The sequence below is a fragment of the Nannospalax galili genome, unplaced genomic scaffold (genome assembly GCF_000622305.1).
Source record: "Nannospalax galili isolate Female #2095 unplaced genomic scaffold, S.galili_v1.0 scaffold706, whole genome shotgun sequence".
Classification (NCBI taxonomy): domain Eukaryota; kingdom Metazoa; phylum Chordata; class Mammalia; order Rodentia; family Spalacidae; genus Nannospalax; species Nannospalax galili.
The window spans coordinates 1,073,762-1,089,968 of record NW_008354694.1 but is presented as its reverse complement, the minus strand read 5'-3'; the positions used below and the strand labels follow the sequence as shown (position 1 = coordinate 1,089,968).

At 43.1% G+C, this 16,207-nt stretch overlaps 1 protein-coding gene and 1 long non-coding RNA gene across 2 annotated transcripts in view; one reads left to right on the top strand and one right to left on the bottom strand.

Moving 5' to 3' along the window:
• LOC103749075 (proton-coupled amino acid transporter 3-like) overlaps positions 1–6,710 on the bottom strand; it is a 37,931-nt gene extending 31,221 nt beyond the window's left edge. The window contains 2 exon segments of the mRNA XM_008851884.1: positions 1,998–2,149; positions 6,585–6,710. Coding sequence (XP_008850106.1) covers positions 1,998–2,149; positions 6,585–6,710 — 278 coding nt within the window.
• A 1,384-nt stretch (positions 6,711–8,094) lies between these two features.
• Positions 8,095–13,296, top strand: LOC115067487. Its single transcript, XR_003846899.1, has 3 exons — positions 8,095–8,194; positions 9,755–9,867; positions 13,056–13,296. It is a non-coding gene; the product is annotated as an uncharacterized LOC115067487 (long non-coding RNA).
• Positions 13,297–16,207: the final 2,911 nt, after the last annotated feature.

The window sequence follows — 16,207 nt, the reverse complement described above, 5'->3', positions numbered from 1 at the left end:
GCCTGAATAATGACTGGTTGTTGATTAATAGAGTCAAAATTCTGCTATGTTGTACAAACCTGATTGGTTCATAAGTGTCCTGTTTTAATAATAATTCTGTAATCATAAAAACCTGACCTGACAATCACCAGGGCTGCTTCTACTCCCGAGATAGACAGCCCGGATGGGTGAAAATTAAAATTTACCTTGCTACTTTTCTTAAAGTGGTGTTGGTGATTTTTTAAGAACGGGTAACCCCTTCAGAGGATGGTGTGATAAGAATAGGAGGTAGGAATTTGCTAGGCAGTTAGGGTAAAAAGACCCCAAAGAAATGTAGCCAGTTTCTTAGCTAAAAGTCAAAATGTCCTTGGGCCTCTTAGCAACATACTCTGCTCCAAAGGCCAAAAATGTCAAAAGTATTTGGGAGCTCTTATCTAATCCCTAAAAGAATTTAGGGTTACCTCTTCAGAGGGGGGAATGTTCGAGCAGCTAAAAGCCCCATAAAAATAAATAAATAAATCAAAGAAGAAGAAAGACTACATGAAGTTATCAGAAAAAAGTGGTGGGGCATTATGGGGGCAGTTGGAAGGGAGGGAGTGGGCATGGATTTGATCAAAACACCTTATGTGCATGTACGAAATTCTCAAAAAATTATTTTAAAAAAAGTAGCCAGTGCTCTTAACCACTGAGCCATCTATCCAGACCCCCATTAACTTACCAAACAAGGAACAAGCTAAATGTCCACTATAAGGATAATGAGAAAAGAAACAGGTGTAAACACCTCCACTGTGAGTGAGCCTTGACATAATGAGATGGGTCTGTGTGTCCCAGGGTGGGGAAAAAGAGGAATTCTGTTGGCGGTGGTTAATTTCCATGAAGGCGACAGGATTTAGAATCACCAGGGGGAAACCTCTGTCCAAGTCTGTGAGGGGTTTTCTAGAGTAGGCTGACTGGGCAGGGAAGACCCACCTTGACTGTGGGGAGTGCATCCCATGGGCTGAATAAAATGGAGGAAGCAGGCTGAATGCTAGCACTGATCTCTCTGTGTCCTCACTGCAGACAACCAGCTGCCTCACTCACCTGCTGCCGTGACTTCCCTCCATGATGGACTATACCCTTGAACTACGAGTGGAAATAAACCCTTTTGAAAGTTGCTTTCCTTGGTAGTCTGTCATAGCAATGGGACATGTATTAACATGCTGTTAGATTAAAAAAGCAAATTTCAAGCTAGTTGTGGTGGTGGGTGCTTGTAATCCCAGCACTCGGGAGGTAGAAGCAGGAGCATGAGGAGTTCAAGGTCATCCTAGAGCTACAAAGCAGGCTTGTGGCCAGACTAATTCACAGGAGGCCCTGCCTCAAACACACATTCCAAATTTGCATAATTTTACTTAAAATTTAAGTAATGTATAAGAAAATATAAAGTGAATTAGAACTGGGGCTGTAGCTCAGTTGATGGAGTGCCTGCCCACTATGCAGGAAGCTCTCTGCACTGGTGGGCTGGACACCAGGAGTTCAAGGTCATCCTTGGCTACGCGTAGCTGGTTCAAGGCAGCTCTGGCTACACAAGAATCTCTCTCCCTCTCTCATAAAAGGAAATGATACACGCCCTTTCGCACACACTGATGTACACACAGAAAAAGAAAATATAGAAAGAACTGTTTATTAACTAGGGTAAAGAAAGATAAGGGGTTTTTTGTTTTAAGAGTCTTTATCTTGCTTGATGGTTTTTAAAAGGAGCATATTCATTTAAAACTTGTGTGAGCAGGGGCTGGAGAGATGGCTCAGGAGTGATGAGCATGTACACCTCTTGCAGAGGACCTGGGCTCGGTCCCCAGCACCCACATCAGGCAGCCCACAGCTGCCTGTAGTTCGAGCTCTGTGGGATCCTGCTCCCTCTTCTGGCCTCTGTGGGCACCTGTGCTCACACATACATACCCTCACACAGACACACACATAAGGTGTACCCCTGGCTCTCGTGGCCGCTCTTGTCATGGTGCCTCCACGTCTGTGACTACTACCTGCCCCATGCTGAGTGCGACTTCAGCCAGGGGTTCGGGCATGTCCCCAAGCTATACATTGTGGCCTCTTCATAGTTCATGAAAGTCTTCTGTAGTCTAGGAGGAAAGGACAATGTGTAGCTTAAAAACTCTTTTGATAAAGGAACAATATACTCCCAAATAAAGTAACTATTGCATATTTGTGTGTTGGCACAGAATTTTCCAATAATTTTCTAATGCTAGTAACCCTTTTGTATTAGTCAGGGTTCTCGAAAGAAACAGAATCTGTAGAATGAATATATATAAATTTATCAGCTTAGCTCACAGGATAGAGCCCGAGTAGTCTAACGCTGGCTGCACCACACTGGAGAGGCTGAGAATCCGTAGTCGCTCAGTCCATGAGGCTGGATGTCTCAGTAGTCCCAATCTGGTGCTGAAGGTCTGACAAATTCCAAAAGATCAGCTAGTCTTCAGTCTACAGCAGCAAGATGAACTCACCAGTGAGAGAGAAGGCAAGCAGCAAGAAGCCAGGCGTTCTCCTCTGCCTAGGTCTTTTATACTGGCTGCCATCAGAAGGTAATGCCCACATTTAGGGTGTGTCTTCCAGCTTTAGATGATCCAGTCAAGAAGATCTCTTTCATTTCAGTTGATCCCAGATCCAATCAGGTTGACACCCAGGATTAGCCGTCAAACCTTTCTACAACTTTTAGGAGTTTGCTTTTTATGCTTATTATTTTATGTGTATGAGTGTATTGCCTGCATGTAGGTAGATGTACCCATGTTGTGCTATGCCCATGGAGAAAAGGACAGGGCATCAGATCCCCTGGAACTGGAGTTATAGATGGTTGTTAGCTGCTATGTGGGCTGGGAATTAAACCCAGTCCTCTGCAAGAGCAGCCAGTGCTCTTAACTGCTGAGCCATCTCTCCAGCTTAATAATAAAATATTTTTTTTAATTAGATGAAATCACTTTATTGTAATGCTATTATAAGATCTCAGGCTTTTTTTTTTTAAGTTTTATGTAGCCCAGGCTGTGCTCCAACATACTTTGCTTCTCCAACTCCTGATCCTTCTGCTTCCATCTATCAAGTCTTGGGATTGCAGGTGTGCAGTACCACATCCAGTTTACACAGTGCTGGGGATCTAACTTGGGGCTCTGTGCATGTTAGGCAGGCGCTCTACCAACTGAGCCACACCCCAGCCCAGCCCCACTCTTTGCACAAACTGTCTAGGTTTGGTAGAGGCGCCGAGGAGGGAGGAGGAAGGTGTTGGATATGGGGGTGGTGGTGCAGGTTGACTTCTTGTGTTTACTGCTGCTTGCTGATTGGGGTCTGTGGGACAACACTAGCAAATACGTGAATCTCAGGGCTGCACATTCTAAAGCCCTGGGACCAGCTCGATATTTCTGTCTGGTCAGTGACAGAGCTGTGTATTAGATTAGGGAGTAGTGGGGACAGTGGCAAAACCAGAAACACCCAGAGTTAATGGGGTCCAGCTGGAACTGGGCTCAGAAACACAGGAAAGCAGGAAAGTACTAAGGTGGCTGACTGTCTTCTTGTCAAGAAGGCAGAGGGGCTTTTATTTTTGTCTCCACTGCGAAGTCTCTAGGGTTTTAAACACTGGCTCAGATAAAAACTAAAACACTACCTGTAGAAGGCCCTAATGAGCTAAGAGGCCACTGTCCTAAAACCTGTGTGTTAGAGGAAAATGACAGATGTCATCAGGCAGAGGACAGAGCCAACCTGACTGTCACTAGTGGTGCCTGCAGGAGGCAGGAGGACCCCTGAGGGTTTGGGGTTTGCAGGTAATAGAGCCAGACAGGTCTTCAAAGACCAGCTCTGCCACCTCCAAACCTGGTGACCTGGGCAAGGCGTTTAAGCTGCTGTGCACCCGTTTGTAAGAGCCCAGCCCAGAGGGCTTCTGGAATGGCTACAGAAGGCTGGTAAAGCCCACGTCGAAATTGCACAGAACTGAATGAACAAAGCACCAATGTGTCTTGTGAGCAGTAAAGGCTCTGTGAGTTAGTTGAGTGTGTCCAACACGCACACTCCAGATACAAGTACTATTTGGGCTCTGCTCATTTGGCTTTGGGTTTTTTTTTTTTAAACTCATTTTGAAGTATCGGGAATTGTACTTACAGCCTTGCACATGCTAGGCAAGTGATCTACCACTGAGCTACATCCCCAGCCCATGCAGTTTTACTGAATATCCTTGATTTAAAACAATCATTTTTTTGAGTCTGATGATATAAACCCAGGCTGGCCTGGGATGGATGATTCCTGCATCAGCCTCCAAGTGACCCACTTTGACTTCTGTTTAAGGCCTGTCCTCACTTCATAAAGCATCCGTAGAGCTTCATTGTGTTTGTCTTTTTTCTTTTTTTTCTGAGATTGTTTTTACACTAAAGTTTCAGATGGACACACTTTGAATGTTAGATGCACTTTTATTATTCACTGTTACTTTTTTTTTTTGAGGCAGGCTCTCCCTATAGTCCCAGCTGACTTAGAACTAGCTATGAATAGACCAGGCTGGCCCCTAGATCTGGGAGGTCCACCTGCCTCTGCCTCCCAAGTACTAAGATTAAAGGCATGTGCCACCACACCTGGCTATTTTAAAAACTATGTGTATGCGTCTGTGTGTCGGTATGTGCATGTGAGTGCAGGTGCCCTCGGAGGCCAGAGGAGGGTGTAAGAACCCCTGGAGCTGGAGTTACAGGCGGTTGCCTGATGTGGGTGCTGGTAACCTAACAAGGTCCCACAAGAGCAGTGTGTGCTCTTAACAGCTGAGTCATCTCTGCGCCCCACTAGGTGAGTTTTTTAATGACTGCAGTCAATGCAAATTACTCATGTCATTGCCAACTGGATTTTTCACTTATTAATTTGTCCTAAAAGTGTTTTCCTGAAACAAATGACCCTGACAAGGTGTCTGTATTGAAGTGGGCAGGGGAAAAGGGAAAGAAGGGGCTTGGGCTGTAGATCAGTTGGCAGAGTGCTGTGCCATGTGGTCCTGGACACCCTTCTGCAGACGTCAATCTAGAGCCCAGAGGGCTCTGAAGGGGAGGGTCCTGGCTTCTGATTGGACCCATTACCTGTTGGAAGTCAGGTTGGCGGAAGCAAGGGTCTCGCTGTGACTCCTTCACACCGGGGCCGCTTACCAGGCCCAGTGGAGACAAACTCACTAAGAGAGTCTATACGTGGCATCACTACCAGCGCACCACGGGCTTTCTGTGCAACTCCTTCACACCGGGGCCGCTTACCAGGCCCAGTGGAGACAAACTCACTAAAGGGAGAGTCTATACGTGGCATCACTACCAGCGCACCACGGGCTTTCTGTGCGCAGGCCTCTAGAGCAGGGGCTTCTGGGAGGAGGAAGGGGAGTCAACGGATTTTTACCTCAGAGTCAGAGCGGATATGCCTGACCTTTGTAAGCGCTTTAAGGACTCCAGATAGGACATTACAAGGTGCAGCCTTCACATTACTTCTAGGTGTTTGTAGGGCACAGCACAGTTTTGGAGAGGAGGCATGGCCAGGAGACAGAGGGGTGCAGGGGACATAGGGGTGGTGTGGAGCCCTCCTCCTTGGCCCCCTCCCCTGTGCCCCTAGACCCCTGCCCTTTTAGGACTAATTGCTCTTTTTGCTTCTGAATTTGCTTGGCTCAAAGGAACTAAAGGGACAAACTGCACTGACTCCATTGTGGCTGACTTCTCCATTTTGTAAGTAGATAAGGCAAGCCCCCGCATGTCACAAGAGCCCAGACGTGTTAAGACCTTACAGGAATAAACAAGATCCTCTGGCCCCAAGGATAGCAGTCAGCACATTCCACAGCCCCGAAGACAGCACCCACCAATAGGACCCCCCAAGACTGCACCCCCCCCCCAATCAATTTGAAGTATGTTGGCAAGCGTGGCCTCCGTGGACCAATCAAGATGTGACTCTGTTAGTGCCCTCCTCCCTTTTTCTAAAGCCTATGAGAAGCTCTTTGCCCCCTTGCTCGGGGCTCTCAGATCCACTGCGATGGTGAGGTGAGAGTCGGAGCTTAAGTCTGAATAGAGACTCTTTGCTTTTGCATGTCCTCTGGACTCCGTGGTGGTATTTGGGGGTCCGTCCGTTGGGCACGACAATGGGAGGGCATCCGTAGCCACAGTCCCGCCCCATCTCATGCGGAGTCAGATGGTTTCATTCTTATTTTTGGTTTTCAGTGTCTGGGACTGAACCCAGGGCTTCACGCATTTCACGCATCCTCGGCCCTGTGGCTTTTCTTTTTTTAGATAGGTTTTGCGATGGCGTCCAGGCTGACCTGTAACTCACTGGCCTCAAACCGGAACTCCTCCTGCCTCAGCCTTCAGTACCACTGGGTGTCCCATCAGATGGTGTGAAACTGGTCACACATTTACACAAGGACAAGGCTGTGGGTGTAAGAGTCCTGGGACTGGGGAGGCCGGTGTGGAAGGAGAGGCTGCATGTGCAGTGGGGTTCTGTGAATAGTGGCTGGGGTGGTCAACGTGCCTTCAGGTTGGTTCCAGGTAATTGAAGGGCACGTTTCCTATTGTACAGCCCAGTCCCCAGACTCACCCATCATCAGCAACCTAGAGGGCCCAGGGACTTATTACCCCCCCCACCCCCAACTTGGATGACAAGGTGCCTCTTCCCAACAAGCCAGCATTTTTCACAGCCAAGGGAAGCCCCAGGAACCCTGTGCCAATGTTGCTTTTCAACAAGTGGATCAAGATTTGCATAAACTTGTGGTGGGGGAAGTGAGAGAAGAGGAGGTACTGGAAAGGGGGAGAAGAGAAGGGAAGAAAAGGGGAGGGGAGGAGGAGGGGAAGGGGGGAGAGGGAAAGGCCAGGTAAAGCAGGGCCACTCTGCTCAGCCTCCCCCCAGTATTTTTGGGTATCTGATGGAGAGAGGACAGAACCAGGCCCATGGACTCTGGCGTGACTCAGTTACAGGGTCTCCCTCCTGGAACACATGATCCAGAGCTGGTACCTGTTCAGGTGACTCAATAAACACTTAGCACAGGAGGCTCTGAAGATAAAGCAAATAAAAACAACCACCACTTGGGAATGTCTTGGGATTTATTCCCCAGTGTTTACTGAGACCTATTTAGCATTTAGAAGTTAATGAAGAAATTCGTGATCACTGTTCCAATTTATAGAACATCTACTGGCAGGCCATTTTTACTTTAGTTTTTTGTCGGAGACAGTGTTTCATGTAGCCCAGGCTGGCTTCAAGCTTATTCTGTCACCCAGGGTGACCTTGAACTGATCTTCCGTCCTCCATTTCTTGAATGCTAGAATACATGAAGAACTTGCTGGTTGGTCCTGTCCCTTCCTTCCCTCATGAATTCAGCAAATATTCATTTCAATATGGACTGAAATATATATAGATCTCCACAAATGGATATGAAAGTTCCCAGAAAAAACCCTGCATCTTCAAACTGAACCTTCTGCAAGGCTGAGCAACTGATTCAAACTTCAATGATTGTGGAGAGTTCAGAATCTTGCAGGTCCACAACCTAATTAAAAATCATCTTGGGCTATCTTTAGCCCCCTAAATAGCCATTCTGTGACTTCCTCTGTGTCTGACCTAACATCCCTGTGACTAACAGATCCAAATCATTTGGGTTGTATTAACAAAACCCTAGTTTCCACCAACCTCGGATGCATCTGGGGTCCAGAGCTGAGAGGCTTTGCTGTAACCACCTACTTAATGTTTCCACCAATGTGTTTCTTGATATGTTGTTGCTGTAAAACTTCATGAAACTGCTTCCATGTTGGAACATGGAATTTGGGGTGACCTAAGGCTGTGTTCCTGGGCCATGATCACTTGTATTTGATCTGGGGCTCTTTCAGACCTTTGGTCAAGAGACCATTTGTTTATTCTGAACTGGTTGTTTAAGGATTCTATTTGGTAGGTACCTTTCTGGTTTCGGTTTGCTTTCTAAGTGTTTGGTTTAAGATAGCGATTTTATTTGCTTTGAAAGCATTTCGATTTCGACATTTGGTTTATTTTTTGTTGCTTTCAGACCTCTGAAGGCATTTTGGAATCTGACAGTTTGTTAAACTCGCTAGTGGTCTCCCCTCCCCACTTCTCCCCTACCTAATCTAATGGAGAAATGTTTGGAGAAAACAAAACGTATTTCATACTCCAGCTGGTTTTAGATTTGATTAGTGTGTTAATTCAACCTGCAAAGTTTAAAGAAAGGACAAATCTAACAAAGGTAAGTTTCCCCTCAACAGGAAGCATTTACTGCCTCTAAGCTGTTTTATTTTGTATACTTAACTAAAGACCTTTAGCAATAAAATAAAATCATAAATGAGCAGCCTGTTTTAATTGGAATATAAAAGCATCTGAAAAAGAAATGATAAACTTGGTAATTTACAACAATTAAGAGCTCTAAAAATTTGAAAATGAGTAAGAAGTTAACTTAAAAATTTTAGAGGCTAGGCAGGTGGGTGTGGTGGCACACACTTTTGATCCCAGCACTTGGGAGGCAGAGGCAGGCAGATCTCTGTGAGTTTGAGGCCAGCTTGGCCTACATAGTGAGTTCCAGGCCAGCTGGTGCTATAGGGAGACTTTGTCTCAAAAAGACCCACCCCTCTAAAAAAAATTTCAGAGGGTCTATGAGAACTAAAGATAAATTCTGACAACCACCCACACTTGCATCTCTTTCTTCATCTCCTAACAGCAAAATTTTATATGGCAATAGATTATTATAGAATATTATGGCCTATTTTAACATAAAAGCTAAGAAGAAAAAGATTTTTTTTTTTTTTTTTGAGACAAGGTCTCCCTGTAGCCCCAGCTGGCCTGGAACTCACTATGTAGACTAGGCTGGCCTTGAACTCAGAGATCCACTTGCCTCTGCCTCCCAAGTACTGGGATAAAAGGTTTGTGCCACCATATGGGCCTGGCCGGAAGAAAAAAATTTTATGCTATATTAAAATTCCCATTTGAGCCAGGTGTGGTGGCGCACACCTTTAGTCCCAGCAGATCTTTGTGAGTTTGAAGCCAGCCTGGTCTACATAGCGAGTTCCAGCCCAGCTGGGGCTACTGGGAGACCCTGTCTCAAAGAGACACACAAAATAATCCCATTTGTAGGGGGCTGGAGAGATGGCTCAGCAGTTAAGAGCACTGGCTACTCTTGCAGGGGATGGGTTCTGTTCCTAGCACCCACATGGCAGCTCACAACCATCCATAACTCCAGTTCCAGGGGACCCAACACCCTCTTCTGTCCTCTTTGGGTATTGCATGATACAGGTGCACTTACATACATGCAGGCAATATACTCATACACATAAAATAAAAATAAATCCAAAAAATAGAATAAATTAAGTTCTTTGTGTATGAGTGTTTTGCCTGTATGTGTGTAATTGTACCATGTGTGTGCAGTACCCATGGAGGCTAGAAGGGATCAGATCTCTTAGAACTGGACTTATGGACAGTTATTAGCCATCATGGGAATGGAACCAAGGTCCTCTGCAAGAGCAGCCAGTGCTCTTACCTGCTGAGGATCTTCTCCAGCCCCAACCTGAAGTTTTACCACCACACCCTACTTCTTTGCTGTCCTGTCTCCTCTGCATTCTGTGAAGTCAAGAGCTTAGAAAGGGGGAGCTCTACCTGCTTCCTTCCCCATGGTGTTCTGAAGAGACTGACTTCTAGAACTTCTTGGTTAAAATACCCAAGTTTAAACTCCATCTGTTCTCACTTTATGAGAGTCTAGAAACAAAGAAACACAACTCACCTATTGTGTATATCTCTGTCTTTAAACTTTACACAGGACAGAATCATGTCTGATCTACGGGCCTCTAAGGAAAACCTTCAAGGAAAAGTACCTGAGCGCTGGTGATGGGTAAATGTCTTATGGGACAGACCTGTGTTGCCTAATCCAAGGTAAGAAACCAGCCAGTACTGCCAAGCCTAGGAAAGGAATTGTATCCCTTGATGATGCTAGGCCGTGGGTGATGTCTGATCTGAGAATCTTTATTTCTTTCCTCTAGATACAAAAGCAAGCATGGAAAATATAGTTTAGCCCCACAATAAATGAAAAGAGAACAAACACTGAGAAAAACATTTTTCTCAGTAAAGGCATCTCCCTGCCCAGCTATTTAGTTCTTAAAGAGAGATGTTACCTTAAGTCTACTTGAAAAACTTCACCATTTGATCTTCTATGGTACTAAGTCTTTTTCAGATCTTAAAGAGATAGGGATGTGAGCTTCCTATGTTTTTAAAACTTGGGTGCACCGAGATTTAATGCAATTGTGTCATGTATGTCTGTGATAGTTGTTTTCATGTTGTTTGGATCAAAAAACTTTTTAGCAAAATGTGGTCACTTCAGTTTTTTAAAATTCATTTTTATTGTGTGCTAAAATAATTATTTTTACCTTTTTGGCACGCCCAACTAAAATGCACAAGTGCAGACTTATAAATGTGAGTATTTTGGTGATATATTAAAGGCCTGATGTATGAAAGACCTGCTTTATGAACTTGGGTGCTTTGAACATCTTCAAACCTATTCAAATGATATCTTTGGGTCTATTAGGTGTTTCATAAAACCTTAAAATACTGATTGTTTATATAAAACAACAATCAGAATCATAAAAGATTTCATTAAGCAATAAAATTTAATGTTATATACATAGATTTTTAAAAAATATTTTATTATTTTTATTTTATGTGTATGTATTGCCTGCATGCATATAAGTGCACCCCTGTCATGCAATGCCCATGGAGGACAGAAGAGGTCGTTGGATCGTCTGGAATTGGAGTTACAGTTGTTAACTGCCATGTGTGTACTGTGCTGGGATTTGAACCCGGGTCTTCTGCAAGAACAGCCAGTGCTCTTAACTGCTGAGCTATCTCTCCAGCCCCCATATACATATATTTTGTGAAGGATTTTCTTCTCAAACAGGTTATAAATATACATATACACACACATATATATATTTCATTTATATAATCATCATGGGTAACATAAAAATCACATGATTTCTTTTTCTAAATATTCTCAACATGAAACTTAAATGTAAAGTTTTTATTAAGGATGGACTACATGTAAAATGGATATATATGTTTGCTAAAAATCTTTGTAGGGAGTTTCCTTTTCACAGAGAGGGTTATAGGAGATGTAATCCCAAGAAACAGTAACATGCAAAATCTTGGTTTTAAAAACCCATTTTTATGCCTAATTATACATGTCTGCACTGTCTACATGTGTTTACGTTTTTCTTCTTACGTCATTTACTCAGGAGCAGATTGGCTTGTGAGCGCTTATGTAAATCAAATTTGTTAAATTGGCTCAGCTTCCTTTTGGCTCACAGTGAAACTAAAATTTTTAAGGAAAAAGTTTCAGTCAGGCATGGTGGTGCACGCCTTTAATCCCAGCACTTGGGAGGCAGAGGCTGGTGGACCTCTGCGAGTTCAAGGCTAGCTGGGGCTACAGGGAGACCCTGTCTCAAAAAGACCCCCCCCCAAAAAAAATCCAACTCCAAGTACCTCAATAAGCTAAGTAAGCTTGCTCAATGTCCAGTGTCAAATTGGAGGAGCAAAATAAGGGCAGGGAAGATATGAAATCGATGTGGTCACTTTGGAAACAAGTAGAGCTGGCCACTGGACCCAGATCCTCCTTTGGGAAAAGTAACATGAGTTTTTCAATTCAAATAAAATATCTTTTTAAGAAGACAAGATGCACTGGGCATAGTGGTGCACGCCTGCAGTCCCAGCACTTGGGAGGCAGAGGCAGGTGGATCTCTCTGAGTTCAAGGCCAGCCTGGTCTACATCGTGAGTTCCAGGCCAGCTGGGGCTACAGGGAGACCCTGTCTCAAAAAGACCAAAAAAAAAAAAAAAAAAAAAAAAAAAAAAAGAAGACAAGATGTACATAATTATACAGTTTTGGTCAAGATGTTATCTCCTTGGTCCTTGTCTTAATTCATTGCTTGAAGGTATAAATTAATTTGAAGAGCTGTTACTCCTGATCCAGGGTGTATTTCTTGTCAGATAACTGCCCCTCTGAGATGCTAAATTCTTGTATTCTAAGGATTAAGAGAATGGTTTGTCTCTGTTTTTAGATATGTTTTATGTGTTTTTGTGTGTATAGAAATAAAAACTTTTCAAGGATTGTAAAGATGTTTTGAGCACTACTACTTCTTTGAAAATAAACAAGCAGATTTTTCAAGGTCCATATCTTAGCCAAGCCCAAGTAAGATACAACTCTAAGCTTTTGGGGGAAAGTGATAAAGAATCTGCTTTGAGGCTTACAAAGACATCTTAAAGTTTACAGATACATTTAATGTGTTACATCATAATAGTATAATTGGTACAATTATTAATCTCTGTGCTTTTAGTTTTAAAGAAAGAAAGTAGTTTGGGCAAAATCTCGTTAAATGATGAACACATTTGCTATGAAAGTGAGGAGGCGACTCAAAGGGAACGAAGTGCAAACCGCCCAGCTTTATCCTGCTTTGGGTCCCTTGTCAGAACTCATGAAAAGCCAAGGTCTTTTTAAAAAAGCGAAACAACTTCAAAGTGCCTGTTATACCGACTTAAATCTTTAACTAATAATTTATTTAAATTAATTAAGAAAACACATGACTATTAATGTGTTTCACCTGTATTTATAACTGTTTGGTATTTACTGTTAGAGATCTAAATTCCTTAAATATCTTAAACATATATATTTTCTATGTTTTAGATACAGCCTCATTTAAAAATCATATTGCTTTTTTTCTAAATTTTATACTAATGATGATAAATGCAAAATTACAAGTTAAAAAAGAAGATATAAAGGTTAAAGGTATGAGAGATTTTTGGTAAAAGAAGGTAAAATATGTTTTGGGGCAAGAAAGGATTTTGCATGGCAAGATAAAGATTGTTTCAAAATGGAAATGTACGAGAATGTTAACAAGAGTAAAGTATGATGTAGAAGGGTTGTGAAAAGTAAACTTTAAGTAGATATGATCATAACTATGTTGATTATAACATAAAGGTCATTAAAATTTTTAAAGTCAAAATTTAGTACCCTGAGATAAAGTTAATGCTTACTTCTCTGTTAACAACAATAATATTTTCTTTTTATTTAAAGATTTTATTTTGGAGGCTGGAGAGATGACTCCATGGTTAAGAGCACTGGCTACTCTTGCAGAGGACCCAGGGTTAGTTCCCAGCACCAAATGGCGGCTGACAGCCCTCTGGAACTGCACGTCTAGGAGATCTGGCGCACTCTTCTGACCACCGAGGGCTCTGCATGACACAGGTGCAGAGCAATACACTCATATACATGATACAACAAAAATAAAAATATTCAAAGATTTTATTTTTAATTACATGTATATGTGAGTGTCCATGTGTGGGTCTGTGCACACGAGTTCAGGGGCCTGTGGAGGTCAGAGGCATCAGATGGAGCTGGAGTTACAGGAGGTTGTCAGAAGCCTAACCTGGGTGCTGGGAACTGAACTCTGGTCCTCTGCAAGAGCAGCAAATGCTTTTCACCACTGAGCCATCTCTCCAGTCCCAACAGTAAGGTTTTCTTAAGTACTAATTTATTCTTAGTAACATTTACAAAAAATGGCTTTAAAAAAAACAAGAATTTTCAAATATGAAAACTAAAAACTCAGAATTAGTTATGGAGTCTTCCTTGAAGGGTAAAGAAAAGCAGATGATTTCATCAACTGATAGAGGAAAAAAAAGAAAAAGAAGAAAGAAAGAACATCATATCAGAGACTCAGTTTTGCCTGGGGCAAAAACCTGTATCCAGGCACTCTGACCTCCTCCTGTCCTACAAAACTCAAGGAGATGAACTTTCAGATTCCCATGTGCCTACTTCATCTGTGAACATAACCATGTAGACTTCAAAATCTGCATGCATACATCTTCCACTATACTGACAACTGAGCACCCCAAGTAACAGAGGTGCTCATTTTTTACATTTCTTAAACCCTTTTATAAAATTTTTTTTAAACTTTAAAAAAATTATTATTTTTATTTTATGTGTATGCATGTATTGCCTGCAAGTGCACCCATGTTGTGCAATGCCCTTAGAGGTCAGAAGAGGCTGTTGGATCCCCTGGGACTGGAGTTACAGCCAGTTGTTAGCTGCCACATGGGTGCTGGGATTTGAACCTGGGTCTTCTGCAAGAACCAGTGTTCTTAGCTGCTGAGCCATCTCTCCAGCCCCCTTTTATAAAATTTTAAAAAATTGTTCATGGTAGGCTGGGTGTGGTGGTGCACACCTTTAATCCCAAGGCAGAGGCAGGCGGATCTCTGTGAGTTCAAGGCCAGCCTGGTCTACACAGTGAGTTCAAGTCCAGCTGGGGCTACAGGGAGACCCTGTCTCAAAAAGACCAAAAAAAAATTGTTCATGGTAAAATTTCACACATTGCTCAGGGATAAAACAATGCTAATCTTGGCCTTAATGATGTTATAGATGAAGATGCTGGTATGTTGTTATTCCTGTTTTTGTCCTGGCTGCTCACTCAAAACATCAACTTACTTAATATAGATTTAATGTTTAGAAGATTCAAGTATTTTCACTGTCTAATTTTTTTCTCATTATTCTGTATAATTTGGATAAAAGAAATCTAATTTTTAAATTAAAAAAAACTTATGTTAAGTCTTCTAAGAGAAACTTCATTTTTGAGTACCTACATTTAAAATTCAAATTCTTATAACCAACACAAAAAACTTTACCTATTAAAATATCAGTTAAATAGTATTTGTATTTTGCTAATAGAAAGAAAATGGGCAACACTGCAGTGGCTCCTTCTAGAGTCCTATTTGCATTTCTAAACATTCAAATACAAAGTAAGATTTGGGGCTGGAGAGATGGCTTAGCAGTTAAGAGCACTGATTGTATGATGTGCAATGCATGTTTTGAAAGTTAATGTCAGTAATTAAGATTAGAATAAAATATATTGCCAGTGTGGTGCACGTTTTGATCCCAGCACTCGGGAGGCAGAAGCAGGTGGATCTCTGTGAGTTCAAGGCCAGCCTGGTTTACATAGTGAGTTCCAGGACAGCTGGGGTTACAGGGAGACCCTGTTTCAAAAAGACCAACAACAACAACAAAGAATAAAATTAAAACTTTGTACATGGGGCTGGAGAGATGGCTCAGTGGTTAAGAGCACTGGCTGCTCTCACAGAAGACCTGGGTTCAATTCCAAGCACTCACATGGTGGCTAACAACCTGTTGCAGGTTTCCTCGTGGGTCCAGCCCAGGAGGGACTACAGGGAACAAGTGTTCTTGGCCGAGGTGGGGGTGAGCAGCATGGAGTCAACACACAGACACCAGGAGTCGGGTGGAAGTAGGCACTAGGTGAGGTGCTCCAGACTTGTTTATTGCTGGAAAGGGCAGGCCTTATATATTTCTCCCCCTGCCCCCAGTGTCCCATAAGCTGGTTTGCTCCCTGATAGATACCCTCATCCAGACTGCTTGCATCATCAGTCTCTAGGTCCGGGGGGCAGATTAGTTTGGCTCTTTTGCAGAAGTGTGGGCTATACTCTCAAGGTGGAAGCTGTGTTCTCTAGTGCAGCCTGTGCTTAGGCCTGGAACTTCCTCTCCTACATATCCAGCCCTTTTTATTATAGAAAGGTCAGTGGGAACCGAGGTTCTTTGTCTCGATATAGCTGACCCCACCTCAGAGGGCACCTAGCTTGATGGAGTACGCCTGTCCTGACCATCAGGATCTTATCTGTCATTGACTACCAGCCCTTGAAGGGTGTGACCTCTGGCATGACCATGTGAGGGAGGAGGAGGGCAAGAAGTTGCACATCTGCTTCTCAGATGTCAGCAAGCCAGATTTGCTGGACCTGGGGGGGTGCAAAGTCTGGATCCTCGAGCGTCTTGAGAACCTGATACACTGAGTAATTTACTTGGTTTTGTCTGTGGAAACATAGAACAAGGCATTTTATGAGCAAGAAAAGAATTAAGACTATGATACCCAAGAACAAATAAAGATCCATGAAGGGTCAAACAAAGCTTTTAAGTTCAACCAGTTTGTTGAGGAACCCAGAGTTTATATCTAATGTCTGAGCCCGTGTATAATTTAGGGAGATGATCTGGTCTGTGAGCAAGGTGGAGTAGTTGAGAAACTTTTGGCTCCAGTGGCCATGGATGTACTGTGAGAGTTCCATCCTGGCCCTAGCGAGGTTATGTACTTTGTAAGGTGTGAGACACAGGGCTTTGAACCATGGGTCACAGGCCATTAGTGTCATCTGTTTGATGATCGCCATCTCTTC